The sequence below is a fragment of the Ptychodera flava genome, chromosome 1, assembly GCF_041260155.1.
Source record: "Ptychodera flava strain L36383 chromosome 1, AS_Pfla_20210202, whole genome shotgun sequence".
Classification (NCBI taxonomy): domain Eukaryota; kingdom Metazoa; phylum Hemichordata; class Enteropneusta; family Ptychoderidae; genus Ptychodera; species Ptychodera flava.
Window position 1 is genome coordinate 27919636 of NC_091928.1, and position 17350 is coordinate 27936985.

The 17350-nt window shown below is 39.0% G+C and overlaps 2 protein-coding genes and 2 long non-coding RNA genes across 4 annotated transcripts; all 4 read left to right on the forward strand.

The window, feature by feature from the left end:
- The first annotated feature begins 2830 nt into the window (after positions 1-2830).
- LOC139143794 (peroxidasin-like) lies at positions 2831-9513 on the forward strand. Its single transcript, XM_070714354.1, has 7 exons — positions 2831-2843; positions 6216-6527; positions 6968-7282; positions 7656-7961; positions 8249-8353; positions 8883-8963; positions 9476-9513. Exons 1-7 carry the CDS (start codon positions 2831-2833, stop codon positions 9511-9513), a joined length of 1170 nt encoding a protein of 389 aa, XP_070570455.1.
- Positions 9514-9548: 35 nt separating this feature from the next.
- Positions 9549-11296, forward strand: LOC139136246 (uncharacterized). Its single transcript, XR_011553177.1, has 3 exons — positions 9549-9622; positions 9902-9955; positions 11208-11296. It is a non-coding gene; the product is annotated as an uncharacterized lncRNA (long non-coding RNA).
- Positions 11297-12114: 818 nt separating this feature from the next.
- Positions 12115-14827, forward strand: LOC139143800 (adhesion G protein-coupled receptor L3-like). Its single transcript, XM_070714366.1, has 6 exons — positions 12115-12244; positions 12800-12925; positions 13488-13554; positions 13902-14072; positions 14476-14599; positions 14777-14827. The coding sequence occupies exons 1-6, from the start codon at positions 12139-12141 to the stop codon at positions 14825-14827; spliced, it is 645 nt and encodes a 214-aa protein (XP_070570467.1). The 5' UTR covers positions 12115-12138.
- Positions 14828-14949: 122 nt separating this feature from the next.
- On the forward strand, positions 14950-16921 carry LOC139136321 (uncharacterized). The gene is made up of 3 exons (XR_011553182.1): positions 14950-15070; positions 16154-16253; positions 16772-16921. It is a non-coding gene; the product is annotated as an uncharacterized lncRNA (long non-coding RNA).
- The last annotated feature ends 429 nt before the right edge of the window (positions 16922-17350 follow it).

Genomic DNA, 17350 nt, shown 5'->3' on the forward strand with positions numbered 1-17350 from the left:
ATATATATATATATATATATATATTTATCTTATATATATATATATATATGCAATTCTGAACACTTCGACTCGTATGAATGTTGCAACGGCTCCTGTGTTTATATAACTTGTATTGCCGTATCTACATTTTCGTCCAAGAATATATATCAATACGACTTACAATTCCTCAAGTCCGCCGTTAAATAGTACGAGTTAAATAACAACATTATGTACATGAGTATCTGTCTATCTGTGTGTCTGTGTGTCTGACATTTACTTCTGTCGTCTTTGCTACTTACATGTCCGTCAATCTACTTTCAATTAGATTAATATCATGCTCAGCCTGGTGATCCGCGCGTTTCTATTTCCATGGGTGCCCCGTCGTACTGTGCAAAATATGCATGCATGCATGCATATTTATTTATTTATTTATTTATTTATTTATTTTTTATTTATTTATTATTTATTTATTTATTTATCATTTAATTATTAATTCTTTTATTTAATTACTTATTTATTAATTTATTTATCTCTAGGCGTCTTTCACCCACTTGTCTTTCAGCCTCCCCACCTGGTTACCTGCCTATCGGTCTATCTGTCTGTCTAATGAGTTTTAAGCTTTGGTGCACACAACGTATGTATATTTCTGTATGTTTGTAATTCGTGTGTATGTGTCCCTGTAGCCAGTTTATCATTCTATAATAATTGTTATTTACGAAATTTATGTTCACATTTATCATTATGTGTGGAATAATCAGTTACTGTCCGACCAAAAATACTTGAACCCACAAACGGTAAATCAGTGTTATCAACAAAAGACGGATTTTTTTCTCAGATTCGATTCATATATTTTGCACGAAACAAAACCGTTTGGGAACGAGCACAATTAACGACAGGGGGGCGAAAGAGAAAATGGGGGGGGGGGCACAAAAAATGAGTGTTCTTGGGGCGGGCCATGAAAATTCCAGGGAAGGTAAGGGGTGGGCCACCAAAATTGTTTACACCATGACAGACAGAGAATATTTTTCAGCATTTTGTTCCTTGTTGAAGCTGGAGTTCCTTGTTAAACTTCTTGTAGCATGATGAAATACCAAGTTTTAAACCCCATAATGCAGTTGTTATGTGTAAAATGAGCAGTATTATTATTGAAAATTGACTTCATTTGTCAACAATAATAATGGTTGGTAATGATACAGAGGCTAGGTTGAAACTGGTTATTTCATCATGCTATAGGAAGAACTAGAATACGTAGTGGACACACAGGAAAAAAATATGGAAAAAAAAGCTTGAACGTATGTTATTTTGTTTGTTTATTATTTATATTTTTATTTGTTTATTATTTATTTCAAGAATGCAAGAATGTTGTTTTCACTAAAGCATATATTAAAAGTTATAAGGATTATATATATGTGTACAACTTTGTACCTATGTAATCTTTCTTATTTTCGGAGGGGCCACAAAAATGTTGTTGCCGGTGATGGGGGGCACTAAAATGTTTTCTGGTGTGGGGGGGGGGGGCTTTAAAAAATACATGCATCACATATTTTCTCTTCCAGTCCCCCCTGCCGTTAATTGTGCTCGTTCCCTTAGTTTGTAATAGCGCAAGAAGGGAAAATGAATTATGCAGGACTTTGATTCAATTTTTAGAATAGCTAACCACACCAAAACTTTCTTTTCACTCGCCAATCTAAACTTCTGGTACGGTGGAAACCTTTCAGCATAAACCAGGGGAACTAACGATATACATGAAATCAGGGGAAACTGCTTATAACCACATGGAATGGTCCCATTTTTGGACTACGTCATGTTTCATTACCGTCTGCCCCAGGCCGTGGTTACATTAATTGACAATAATTAGAAAACAGCGACACTTAAACCTTGCCGATCATGGCGCACTTCCTTGTACTCCTAGCATGCTGAAAATGGCACATGACGACAATTTCACGACCGAAGGCTCCGAAAATTAGGTCGCAACGTGGTACAACGGCGGCGTGGCACGGTGACAGTACTAGTCTTGCTTTTAAACTCGATAGGCTATTTTGTGCGACGTGTTCAGATTTATGCCAACTTATCGACGAGTAATTCTACAATTACGTTTCTTCCATTACATCGATTTTACAGGTCCCTAGAGACTTCGTTCGTGACTTTTTTTGAGAATTTTGCTTCGAAAGTAGACAAGAAGCTTGGGTTAATTGTCGGATGGAATTTCTGTGAGCAGGGCTTGAAAACAAACGGTACTACGTGTACCTGTGTTCTCGCGGATAGAGACGGAATCGATAGACAGAGACTCAGAATTTATCGTCAACTTCACTCTTCCGAGAAAAAGCACGACTGGGAAATTTAAGAGATCGCTTGACTTCTCTTACTCGTTAAACTGAGGCGCGCACTCTCGGCGTACTCTTCGAGTCTGTGCTTCGATATATGTTATTGAAATTTGCATGCGTTTGATTAATAAAATGAGAAAATAATATCTTCAAGTCGTTTTTAATATCACTGAGAACTGTAAAAAATATATTAGATTTTATATCTAATAAGAGAATGTGAAAATATCATTGGGGATTTATAGGGACACTTGTAAGGATGCCATTTATCCATTTTAATTTTGATGTTTTCACAAGGTTTGTAATATATTCATTGTCGCATCATAATCGGTCGCATCATAACGGCGGGAATCGGAATCTTTGGCTTCGCAGGTGATCGTCTGAAATCACCAAAGAGGATGTGACGTATGAACCCAGCCTCATGAACGTAACCAACAGCAATGAACATTTCCCGGAGAGACGGCATGCTTGAGTTTGAGGCACGAGTTTCCATGGTTCGTTCGGCTCTTTTTATAAGCTCTTTAATGAAGATGCTGACAACAGGTAAGGAACTCCATATTTCAACTTCTCATATCAGCCTACCCTATTCATACGTCGCATCTATGCCCTCAGCTTGTACATTTGTCGACAAGTCTTTCCGGCCTTGAAGTCACAGTGCAATTTTCTGTCGCGCGCTAAAAAAAACATGCTGTAGGGAAAACAACGCGAGGGATTAGGAAATATGTGGTAGTTCATAGCATGTTGATTGTTATCATTTTCTGGGAATATCTGTTGTGTATCTCCTCATATTGCACATGTTCAGAGAGAGAGAGAGAGAGAGAGAGAGAGAGAGAGAGAGAGAGAGAGAGAGAGAGAGAGAGAGAGAGAGAGAGAGAGAGAGTTGTTGTTGAATGATTCGCCGTCGATAACTTTGATTGTTAGTGATACGTAATACACTTGATCATGCATGCCATGTGTGTATTGTCATTCTCCTATCGTTAGGAAAGATATGAATGGTATTATCTTTCCTGTGACCCAAACTACTTACAGCGATATCGTTGGGATGTTCGCGTAAAAACAGATGAACGACCAGCTCCCATAACTCCCCGAAACGTCATTTACGATCAAAATTATGCTGTTGACTTTCAATATTTTACCATTGCGTAATGAAATATGTGAGTAGTTCGGCAGACAGCGTTTACGAAAAAATATTCCTGACCAATGTGTTTTGCATGTCGTCTGCTCGTAGAGGACTGTCAACAATACATCATGAGCGGTAGAACTGCTGTGCTCAGAATTTTTTAGACTTTTGTCAATGCCCAGATTGTGAAATTGCATTTGATATTATCATCAATTAGTTATCCAAATGAGACAATTGACACATTTGAAAGTTTACCAATAAGCAGATGCCAATACGTACTGACACAGTGTTGCTGAGTGGCCATATTGTTGTTCCGTGGACTTTTAGGGTTTCATGTTCCTCAAAACTGTAGTTTTTTAAATCGTTTAGGCGAGGTATTTGAACATTTATACGCGAGCCAGTAGGAAAATGTATGAATAGCTCGTGTAAAATCTCTCACAAATAATTTCACTCGTGTAAAATGTGATGCGGCACATAATAAACCAATTCAAAGTGCCATGACCTACTCTACGTGACTTTCGTCAAGTTCGTCCCTCGCCTGCTTACAAATTTTCTAACATCGTCTTTTTGACTTAGGAACGCCTGATATGGCGATAAACTGACTTACTGACCGCCCTACTACTATAATTACCAGATATCATGCATATATGCATTGGGAGTGGTTACTCGTCGACGCTCTTTCTGATTGCAGACGGGAAGCGACTGACAAATGGACCCTTTCTTTGCCAGACCACGTAACTGTCGTACTGGATTGAAGTATATTCACAGAAACCAGAAAGCAGCCCAATTTCCTCTCCACCCCATGCTTTACTCTTCCTCTCGTCCTTCATTCAAATGTCCTCCAAATTGTGAAAACCTGTGTTGACTGCTCAGTATTGAAATTCTCCACACTTTACGCTTACTATACACAGCCTCAAAATAAGTGGTATAGCCCAAATGCGGAATTTTGAACAATCATTATTAACATGATTAAAACTAACATGGGATAATTTGGTCTTTATATTTTTTCAAATTTCTCAAGAGTGTCGGGTTCCCTATAGTTGAATGTTGCAATATTACAAATTACTCCCAAAAACAAGTGCGTAACTTGAAAAGCAGACGAGCTTATATTTGCAGATGAAACAGACAATACTTCACTAGCCGATTATCCCAAATAAGTTCCTGTCGTGTTTATAGAATATAAGTCTAAACGGCCGTCAATTTTGCCTGTAATTTCGGGATGCCCCATAAATTCACATATTGCCAAAGTATGCATGTGTGATAACGAAATTACTAAATTAAGTCTGGTAGTGATGTGTTCGGTACCGAGCAAAACTTTAGATAATAATCCCCGAATATCACTAGGATGGGTGCCATTTGTGCTGAATCAGATGCAAGACTAATTCGAATTGGTGACATAGAGATATATTGACACGCATTCTGATATGACGCATGGATCGTGAGGCACCGGATGATGGCCGATCTATACCATCACTGGACAGGCGTTCACGATGATCCTATAGTCACTGTTATTGTATTTTCTGTTTCTTCCTTGGACCTGTTAATGCAATTTTTCTTGAATGATAATGATTATTGAATGTGTTTTTGTCTGTAATATCCATGCCGAGAATTTTACAGACGATTGGAGAAAGTTTAAACTGAAGGGTTCTACTTTAATCTCTTCACGCGCAGTTATTGGTGATATTTGTGTACACAAGCTTATCTCATTATGTATGAAGTCGCCATAACAACAAGACGCACTCCAATGCCTCCACATCTTTCTGAACGACAGGAATAGATTGGTGGTAGCGACATGTCGACTGATGACGCGAGCGAGATCACAGTGTCAAAAAACGCGCCCAAAATCTTCAGTGAAAGTCGGCTATGCTTCTTTGCCTTTCTTGTTCAAATATTTTCAAGTGCATTTACGAAAAGGACTTGAATGACATTGCAACAGGAAAACGATACCAGACTCGACACACTTTCACAGTATTTAGGCCACCAAGAATAGACATTTTACCAACAAGCTTTTAAACTTTAACGTCTCCCGCGTCGTTGCTGAAATACGGAACACACTTTGACTGTGAACTTCGAAAGTTGCCGCAAACATCTCCGAAACAATATCATGTCGTAACGCATCATATCGTATCACATCACATCACATCATATCACATCACGTTATATCATAATCATATCAAAACGCGTCATATCACATCATATACTCCACATCATATTGTCTGATGCTTCATCAAATAGCATAGTATCACTTTAAATATACGTTATCATTAGATGCCATATCCGATTTATCACGTCGTGTCATATTCCACACTGTACAATGCTTATAGGTAGGATTCGCCTCAAAGACATATATTCGGACTCTCAAACGTTTACAATATTCTCTTGGCCTACCACTTGTGGGGGCTAATGTGTAAGCTCATGGGGAGTAAATAAAGTTTTGACCAGATTGTTTTTGTGAAAATCAAAAATAACATTCCCCCCTCAGAGATGACGCGGGGATGGCGGCCATTTTGAATTTCAAGTACTGGTTAATATTTGGTAATTTGTTTCTCTGGTGTCAGAATTTGCATTGTGACCTCAATATTTATTCTTGGTTTTGAAAGAGAGGGGTTGAACGTTTTCTAGAGGAAAGTTTGAGCAAAAGTTTGAATCTTTTGATTTTTCCAGGCAAGAACTACCTTAATGCCTTTTTAGGTGATTTCATGTACTGGCACGATTCAGTGAATTTATTTGAAGAGTGTCATTTTTACTCGGACTGAGGTAGAGTATACATCGTCATTTGCATATCGTGTCTACAGGTTTGTGCATTGAGTCCTTCCTCTTGGAGCCGCAAAGCACGACGGTCCCCGTTGGGAGCAGTTTAACGCTGCACTGCAGCATACAAGATAAGCAGCCTACATCCAACGTCGAATGGCTGAAAGACTTTCAATCAATATCCCTCGATAGATCGACTACCAATCCTCACTACTCGATCAGTGCTGAGAGCGATGGTACCGAGAGTTATCACCTCATTATAGACAGCGTGACCTTGTCAGATGAAGGAGCATATGTATGTTTTGTCAAGGGCGGTGCTCCAATGATGTCAGATACTGCTACAGTCGACGTGGTCGGTAGGTTCGGTTTTCTTACCTTCAAATTTTTCATTGTGCCGAGTTTATTTCCTCGGGAACCAGAGCATCGGGAATATTGCTGTATCTGCTTATACTTTTACAGCATATGCTGACTTCCTTTAAACATTCGGTGCGTGATTACGTGCTCATATCTTTAAGGTTTGAAACCAATGATCCTGAACTTTGTCTACAGACAGCCTTGCCGTGTTTGGCGAGTGTTATTTTAATGTTTTGTTGTTCTTTTTTTCGCTCACGTTTTTACACACGTGAGTTACTGTCGTGTTATTATCAAGTCTGAATGTGTGTGTGTTTCTCTCTCCCTGCATATTGCCACTGTGCAGGCAATATTATATCTGCTGTCTTAATTGAAAATGTCAAATGAGAGTACATTTTGAAAACATTTTGTTTTTATTCTCAGAACTTTAATCTGTATATTTCAGAGGTCCAAGCTTTTATTCGAGAGCCGACGAGCAAAACTGTCACCGTTGATTCAACTGTTGATTTAAATTGTGAAGTCTACTTCAAGGAAGGGGATGTCGTCTGGCGGAAAGATGGAACCGCCCTCAGTAACGATACTCAGATCGAGGCTGCCATCAGTGGCCGTCTGTCTGTCGTCGGCAGCCATCCAGCAGGGGAATACAATTTGCGCATCACTTCTGCGCAGTTGGACGACAGTGGTTGTTACTGGTGCGAAGTGACAGCAGTCGGATACAGTTTGAAAATAGTATCCCATAATGCAACGTTGAACGTTAAAAGTACGTTACCTTAGCTGTGATCGAAGATAATTTAATTCAAAATTGACAAGCTAGAAAGGACGGAAACGATTTAGTGAAGCATTGTGTATCTCTGTCACTTTACATGGTTATAAAGAAGTAAAGCTATTTCACGTGTACGTTTATTTATATAGAAATGCGAAAAAGGGGGAAAGACGGCAACACATCAAACATGGGCTAGGTTCGATTCATTGAAACAAATAAATAAACGCGACACAAACGTCTGAATTACATAAAACGACAATTTGCTCAGTGATTGAATCAGTAATCGGTATGTGAAAGACCCCGTGATTAAGATTATTGCAAGTTGTTCTGTCTTGAAAGTAACCGTTTATAAATTTTATTCTAAAATCAGGGAAGCAAGCTTTAGTTACATTGCCCGTTAGTGTAACCATCGACGTTGGTATGACGGCGTTCATGAACTGCTCCATACGTGACAAGTACGGTGTCCAAAACTGGACGAGAAGTGACGACACCGTCAGCACAGAACAAGATCTCCTCGGAGCGGATCCTCGCTTCTCGGTCGTCGTTCACGAAGGTCGAGACTACCACTTGGTCATCGTGAATGCACAGATCACCGATTCAGGATCATACGTGTGCTCTGTGTCAGGGGGAGAGTACGAACCGAGCCTCTCTCAAACTTCGGAGCTGCTTGTCATTGGTGAGTTGAAGTTGTGACGGTTGGCCAAAACCACAATCACATATTTAAAGTTTTATTTGTTATGCATTTGGCCATATTGTTTTGTTCAAAACTAAAAAGTGTTCCTTTGTGTAAGAAAATATCATACACAGAGATGAGGAGCTCATTCTTCAAGTTGAAAATTCTAGAATTCTAATTCATACGTTCAAGTCTTTGCTTTAAATTTTGCATTAGCGATGGACTTTGTTAACTGCAATTTTCTGTATCGCTACTTTTTTTTCATATCTCGTGTGTTACGGATCCAACAGACGTGAACTACTGTGATTCAGATCCTTGTGATGACATATTAGCGTGTAAAGACCAACCCGGGTCATATGACTGTGTCTGTACTCGGCCTGAAGGTTGTACCACAGGTAAGCGTGATTGGATAGTACGATTACGAGATCGCGGTAGAGTTCTCGTACCTGTGATGTGAATATGTGTTCCAGTCATAACCAATGTATATTGCTACTGTCGTAGGTGTTCATATAGATGGGTCTCTCTCAAGACTCTGGAACGATATAACCCTCACGATTTCATGATATCAGGCTCCGTGTACTTGTGCTACGTGGCGTTGCTGGCGTGGTTTCGTTGCGCGTTTGACTTCAGTCGGGCTTGACAAGTTCATCTAAAGCATATTAGTTTTTGGATTACAGCTACAGCTTCATAGCGAACCATATAAGCTATGAGTCCCCCCTCTCTCTCTCCCCCCCTCTCTCTCTCTCTCTCTCTCTCTCCCCCACGGTCTGTCTGTCTGTCTGTCTGTCCCTGCCCACCAGTCTCTTCGGCTACAAACTGGTAAAGTCCTTCCCTGTATACGCGTGCTTACTCATTATTAGGCCTTTTGCTGTACATTGTCAGATAGAATGTCAATCATTAATTTATTTCGTTTTTACGCATCAGGAGACGCATGTCTACGGTACATTGGCCTCTATGTTTGCCGATGTGAGAGAAATCTTACGAACGACGACTTGGCAAACCCAGGTAAAGAAACAATATTTCTTGTCGCGAAGCAGTTCTATCGTTTTTATAAATGTTCCAATTACCAACAGGAAAAGACATTTTCTACTGTACGAAAATTAAAAACTTTCAGATATTGTTGCAAATATGACTGCAAATATTTCAGCAATTGCTGCGATTCATGCATATTTCCAAAGAAATTAAGGCAAATTTCAAGTTCATCTTTAATTTGGTATCTTTCACAATTTTGAGAAGAGGGCAAACTGTAAGGATTTGTGTTGATGATCATTTGTCGAGAAAAACTACATAGTTATTATGTAAATATCTACTTACATGTTAACTTTCATACTGCTAGTATTTAAACCCCTCAAATAAAGTGTTCTGATGACCATTATTTCTCATCCATACTCAAATGGCAGTAGGAGAAATTCAAGAACGAAATTTCTTGAATTAAATGCACTTAAATGTGTGGAATTAATCATTTTATAAATCTGCCGTGGCTCTTTAATAAGGCTGTTCTGTAGTATTTCTTGTAGAGAAGTGTCACTTTTCTTGCCTGTATCTACTGGATTAAGACGATAACAAATCATAATTTTTTTCTTTTACCTTCTTCCCAAAATTAGGAGAAGTTTTGTCAAGTGAAGATGTTACTCTTCGTCCACAGCACATATTCTTTTCTGACAGTAAGCAAATTTTATATTTAAACGTAATAAGAATGAAGTGGTATCTAAAGTTAAGATTTAATAAGTGCATATATGTGTATTTTGTCATAATAAGTTGCAATCTGAATATCTCGTCGATTAGTCAAGTTGATGAATCTTAAAAAGCGAAAATGATGTATTTGTGTTTTGCACACGGACTATGTTGTGTATACAGATGCCTGCCTGATAAGATATGGATGAGATATATACCATTGACATAGTTGAGGCGTATTTTAATCAAACTCTGTCTCGTTTCTGTAGCAACAAGCGTGTGTAACTGTTATCGATGTCTTCAAGACGTAGATATTGTAGCAGGTAAGAACGGCCACTAGTCTTTTTCAGTATGGTTGGCAACATCTTAGGCCAGAGAAAAAAAAATCTTGTTCATCGGATTTTTTGGACCAAGTCCCAGGAGCGGCGAGCGAAAATTTTTTTTTTTATTTTTTTTTTAGGCCGAAGGTAAACGCGGTTCTCTGGCATTTTTGCACAGATGCAGACAAGGCAAGATAATTGTTTCCCTTTTTACCAGAAATATCTCAGACAAGAAACACTGATACTGGTAACTGAATTCAATACTATATTTCCCAACAATAACATAGGCCATTACAGTCACAGTTAGTGTTTGCACAACATATTCTGAGCATTTCAACATTCTCTCGGAATAAAACTGAAATGTACAGCAAATCACTGAAATTCAACAATTCAGTATTGTCCTTTAATATTGTCCTGGTGGGACCTAGCATCTGAGTTTTTTTATTTTACTTTGGCCCCATGTTTTGGCCTCTTTACCACTGTCTATATACACACATTTTAAACACTGTACTGTGATCAGAGTGAAGTTATATAGTCATCATTCAGATCGTACTTTAACATCGACGCAACCATGTGTTTTGTCATTGCCGTACATTTTTATACTTTCGATGCAATTTTCATTCAATCGGATGCACCGTCCATCTGCTGTCACGATCTTGTTGAACAAATCGCCGAACGTAATATCAGGACAAACACTGAATACTAGAATAGCGTCTCTGGAACTAACTGTTGGCAATCACGTCGAATGTTGGCGATCAAATTAATACTCATGATGTGACATGTACTAACCTTTACAAAACGAGCAAATTTCTGGTCAAATCGACCCACTTTGCGTCGTGATTCGCCAAATTCAGACGTCACAACAATGTGTTGGCGGTCAACTTAAAAGTCCGAACACGTATGAAGTCTCATTCAAAATCCCGTGCCCGCGAAAACCCTACACAGTGTAGGGCGCCACCAGCGGCAGTACTAAAAATATTTGTAATGCGGAAGTAAGAATTTGCCAAGATCAAAAAAAAAAAAAATTCCAAATATGCCAAAGTAGAAGCGGCGATTCCGGTGAACAATTTATTTTTCTTCCTGGCCTTATGTAAGATTTATTATATTTAGTTCCTCATTTATTTGTTTATGTAATGACATGTACGTTGCATATTTTTAGACATTCAGATTAATAAATTTTCCAAAAAGTATTTATGACGTCACAATGTAATTCAAAATACCTGTAACTTTATCATTGCTTCATTCGCTCAAACAGGAAATCAGCTGACATCATGTAATATCGTTAAAAGAACGACTGACCGGGTGTGTACGACCTTTGACCCCATGTCGAAATGGCAGCAAAAGGTAGGACTTAATTTAATTAGGGATTGATGGACAGGCGTCAATAGACAATTAAGTGTTCATAGTAGGATATACTAAGAGTAGCATGCAGTCGTTTCCAAAAAGACACTTCCCTAAAATATATAAACCTTAATAGTTTATATAGGGTCTGATATACGCTTTTCACATTATAGAATGAAAGAATCTCTATTCTGGTCGGAAAAAATATTGAGTGAATCTGAGTTAATCTGTTTCTCAATGATAGTATACCGATATGGGTTTCCACGTCCCGTCCTATACCTCCATGCTCTGACATGTAGTGGAAGAAATGTAAGGTTATTTCACAGATGCTTGCCGCTGTGTACCACCTTCTTCTTTCCTTGGAACGAGGATACAAAATTACGGCCATGTTTGATCAGGCTCTGCGCGGAATTCATAATACAAATGTTCTTTTTCCTCTTTCCTTTCACAAGTTTGATGAGATGAATGCTCTACAGCGTGATGAACCGACAATGGAAACTGTTATTGACGCATTCCAGGCGGTTTTCAGCGATACTGTGAACAACTTGTTATCTTTCAGTCCAAATGTAGGTAACATCTCTATCCGATACATCCTGTCGGGATGTTAAAATCATAAATTGTCTATTTTCGTGTGTTTTTACACATTTAGAACAACCTTCTCGAGCCATGAGGTCAAGAATGCATGCGTGCGTGCTTGTATGTATGTATGTATGTGTATGTATGTATGTATGTATGTATGTATGTATGTATGTATGTATGTATGTATGTATGTATGTATGTATGTATGTATGTATATATGTATAACTCTCTTTCAGAATGAACTGGAATTGTGTCGTGACATTTGCATGGACGTTGCAATCGAGTTAGAACAACTAAGCCTGGAGTTGATTGAAGAACTTAAGACTCGCTACGTGACCAATAATACCGTCACCCTACATTACAAAATGCCAGGTAAAGTCTGTTCACGTTTTGTTATCAGTAATCTTAAGGATGGACAATTACATATACTTTGACAGAGTGACGAGCCTTTGAACGGCGAGCGAAAATGCTTTATGACGTCATTGTCTTGTCTGTTCGTCTAGTTCCTAATAAAGGCACATCGTCTGTATTGGTGTAAACCTCAATCTCTCACATCTTGTAACCGTCGATGCAAGGTACTATGGTTAATTTACTTACACGAACTTCACTCGGTAAATAGAATTTGAGAGTAGACTTTGATCACCTATTCAACGGACTGTATTCCTGTGTTGATAGTCGTGCATACCCTTCGCGTTCGAGGTCATTCACCTAAGATCCGATTGATGAATATAAAGTCACAGGGCTAGTTGCTGTAATCTTTAATAATTTTAGATTTTATACTCGTAAGTTTCCTCTTTCAGCTCCATCACGTTGTGATATTCTCTCTCGGATAATATATGTACTCAAGCTTATGTTGAGAGAAACAACGTTTGTAACAGGCCATATTAAGTACACCTGTTCTCTTTTCTTGTTCCATGTATCTCACAGGTGTTCTCATAGAAGCTCACAGCATCGTAGGTGGCAATTTTACCGGTATTAGTTTCCCGGCTACAAACGGGAGCGAGTTAAACACATCGGCGAGTTTATTTCTTCCGGGCGAGGTGCTTTTCAACGGTAAGTGAACGTCAGTCTTCAGTATAGCTTCATAGATGTAGATTAAAAATGAAAACACAGATAGAATTGAGTTTTTCATACAATGAAAATACTGTAGAATGTCTTTTAATTTTGTTTTTTTCTGCCTTAGTGCAGGTAAGCTTATTAACGACCGATTTTCTCCCTCAGTATACATCTACCTGACACATTCCACTTAAGTAATTTACCTGTAGAAATTCTTCAACCAGTATCCGACTTATCGATACAGAATGACTATTCGTTTGTAAACTTGCCATGTAATAACACCAATGATTCATCGATGGAAAACAATCATTTCAAAAGAGAGTGAAATCTGTTTTCGAAACGATCCAAATTAAATAACCCACCTGTTCTCCATGTATCTTTATGCTTAAATCTGACAGTGTCTATTTTATCTGTCCCATCTATTCCCATCTGTATATCATCCATCTGTCTGTCTATATCGGAGTTTGCTCTATCTGTGTATCTATCTTTGTCTTTCTCTGTCCGTCATCCCCGTTCTTTCCTGATAATTATTTGCTTTTTTGTTTTTTTCTTTCTTCAGGTGAGGGCTATGTTATCAATATCTTGTACCAAAATACAGAAATACTCGTCAACAAGTCCTATCAGAGGTAATGTTATTACCATTGCACATTATCGAGTGGGGATATTGGCCAGATCTATCCTCTAGTCAAATGTAATGGTATTACGACAATCGATAAACGGGCAAATTCTTATCTTCGAACCCAAATGAACGTTTCCCTAACAGGACAACTTAAATTTATATGAACGACAAATTATTCATAGAGTACTAGTAGTTCACAATTGCTGAGTAAACATTTCAAAGTGTTGATATTGTGTTCCTGACATTTGTTTTCGTATGCACATATTTACAAGACGGAACGTTTCATGTTGTACATTGACAAAAATGTTAAAACGTTTGTACAAATGTCTTCCGCCCTGCTTTTCATATAAACAGAGTTGGCAACGGCTACCTGAACAGTCCGATTCTATCGAGTCGGGTGTACCCCGCCCTCAACGACACTTTGCCTGATGACAGCCCTGCCGTCTTTACTTTTCCCCTTCTCCGTGGTGATGACGTCGCTGGAAGTTTCCCGAGCTGTGAGTTTTGGGATTTCAAACACTACAGGTGAGACCAAGTTGACAATTGAACAGCATGCATTGAGATTTTCTTCGTCCTGTAGTTACACCATCGAGATAGGTTCCGTTGGTCCCCGGGTCATCAGACTGGCCAAATCAAAGAAATCGGACTGTAGGCGTACAGTAGAATGTATCGGTCTTTCTATTCAAAACACAAATGAAATGCCACTACTATTTAAATATCATTAGAGTTTATTAGTAAAAAGACCCTAAATAGCTGTTAAGCAACAACTAAACACAACATTATTCATTTCATTGCGACTTTAATTACCGCCAACGACTTTTAAATGCGCCCTCAACGGTGACCAAACAGACTGAACTAAACTTGTCGACTGTTCAGCAACTCTTGTATAGACTTTGGGTTAAATCAAATTTGACTCGTTCTCTTTCAGTCAGGATGGAGGATGGAACGCCAGTGGCTGCACCACGTTCATGGACGTAGGGGGCGTAATTGTATGTCACTGCTTTCACCTGACAAACTTTGCAGTCCTGATGAGACTATGGGACGAGAGTGAGGTGAGAACGGTGCATGATCTCAATGCATTAATCATGTTACATCCAGCCATCAGAAATATATATATATATGTAGCTTAAGTACTAAAACACCCGTACGAATTTACATGAATGCGTCGATTAACAAATCGATTGACTTTATTAATTGTCCTGAAAGTCCCACAACATTCCATTTCTCAGCCATATTTAATCATTGCATGGAAAGAGCCACGTCAGTGTCCAAAGTTTTGACACTTCCGTGGTTGGTTTCTAGCATGTAGTGAAGTTTTTTCAAGGCTACTTTGGACAGAGTACCTCGACAAAAAACACACATCAATGATAGAGCACTTACCTTTCGTGCTTTTAATGTTTTCAGAACAACTCCCAAACGGGCCTTGAGTCACATCAAAAAGCGCTGAGTATCATCACCATCGTAGGATGCAGTTTATCGATACTGGGCTTGTCTGTTACTATAGTAATCTACATTCTTCTCGGGTAAGAAACACTTTTCCATCTTCAAATAGAGCAATATTTCACAATCGACATTATTAGGGGAACTATCGTAGAGTGGCATTGTCGTCTGCTATAATTCAAATAATCAAGCTGGCATCTCTGAGACAAAATCACGCCTCTCGGATATTCCAAAGGTGACCTCTTGCACGTGGTTTATGAAATTTGGTTTCTAAACTTAAGACGTAGTCTTTGGAAGAAGGGGTAGTGAGGGGTTGCTGCAGCAAGCTTGGCGGTCGACTATCTGTATTTCTGTAAAAATCGGTATTCGGGGCGCAGACAGTGAAGTCATCCGTGCCACACTAATGCCTATGAAGGCATCAGCTGCAGCGAACTATTTAAGAAAAATATGCAATGGAATAAAAACAGAGACAGTGTTAGAGGCCGTGGGTAATAAAAGCACGCACACGGTAAACGCAACTTATTGTGTTTGACCTTAACCCCCTTCTCTAGGCTAAACGAAAGGTTGGGAGTGCGAAAATCCAACCAAGCCTCTTCCTGTATAGCATACCTACAATCGTAATTAGGTCGCTATGAAATTGCAACAAATTGTAGCAATGTAGTTACACACCGAATGTTTAATCTGATGAATCACCTGCAACTTTTTCTTTTCAGACACAGTTTCTGCCAACTTGACAATGACGCAACCATCAGAATGAAATGAATTCAACAGTACATCCAAAATGACTGTTACGTTATTTTACACCTGCAAAAGAAAGCTTGTATAGCGCTAGTGCCCAACGGCACTGGCCTGGTACGCTCAAACAACATAGCGCGATATTTTGCAATACATAAAACGTGTAGCGAGATATTGTGATATAAAATCATGTGGTGCGAATTTTGCGCACGGTAATCGAAATACAGTCAACCCCCTCCCCCTAAAAACCAAGAAATTGCGTTTACTGTGCGCGTGTTTTAATTACCCGCGACATTTTTCTCAAGTAGCACAGAGACATTTCATTATTTTTCGTTGCAAAAAACTTAATATTATTCTTATGAACGCGTGATCATATTTTCACAATATGAAGGTATTGAATCTTTTAACAAAGACTTTGGTCACTTTGACAGGAATTTCACCCAGGAAAGGGTTATACACCTTAATCTGTGTATCGCTATTGGCATCGGTCAGATAATCTTCCTAGCCGGCATCGATGCTACGGAGAACGCGGTAAGGATCCTTGCTTTTTGTTCTCCTCTCGGCGAGTTATAGAAAGATGAACGGCCTAAATTGCTATGGACAAAGCCAAGAAAAAAAAGAGTACGAATAATTTATTATGGAAAGCTATCGTATCGCTATAGTCTTTGGTTCTGAGCTGGTGACAGCACTGTACGACAAATCTCAACCCTCAAACATGTAGGAGAAGATTAAAGCTGGTTTGGTTATCTGTCCCACAACATAATGTTTCGAAACATACCGTTGCAAATGCCGTTAGACTGTAGAACAGGCATATCTTACCATTTTACATTGAAACCCGGAGCATGGTGATGCCACGTTTATAATACCATTTTCAAAATTGCTTCTGATTCCAACCCTATTGTGAAAGTTTCAAGAAAATGAAAATTTTACAATGCTGTTTTCTCGCATTCCTATATGCAAAGCGTGGCTGCGCTACCCATTGTGGTCTGGTCCACTACCTTACGCCGAAACTCTAATCGCTTGATTTGTGAACTAACATTTTGTCCTAGGGTATTTGCAAGATGGTGGCCATACTATTACATTTCTTCTTCACGGCAGCGTTCTGTTGGATGGCGGTCGAGGGAGTTCAACTGTACATTAAAATTGTTAATGTCTTTGACGACGGGGAAACCAAACGTATGACTTTCTACTTTGCAGCGGGATGGGGTAAGTAATCAACCGTAGTTTGCTTAATCCTGTTCAAATATTCAAGTTGAAGGTGCCAGAGCTGAACACTTTTGTGTGCAATTTGAAAAAAAATATTTACCCGGGAGAATAGATACAGGTAGTTGTAAACTAAAAAGAGAAGCAGCATATACAGAAATGTCGACATACGGCCTGACAATCAGCATAAAAACTGGAAACCAAATGATCTGTGATGCAAATCGTTATGGAAGAAATCAAAGACACAATAAGGGGTATATCAACCTTCAGCTGTAAGAGCGAAAATGGCATTGGCTCGTGACGTAAAGTTACTATGTCAACCCAATCTGCATACGTCCATATATGGTAAAGGCGCGTGTCGGCCATATTGAACCAGCAGAATATCATCCTCCCAACCAGTGAAAATCAATGATGCGTTAATTAGA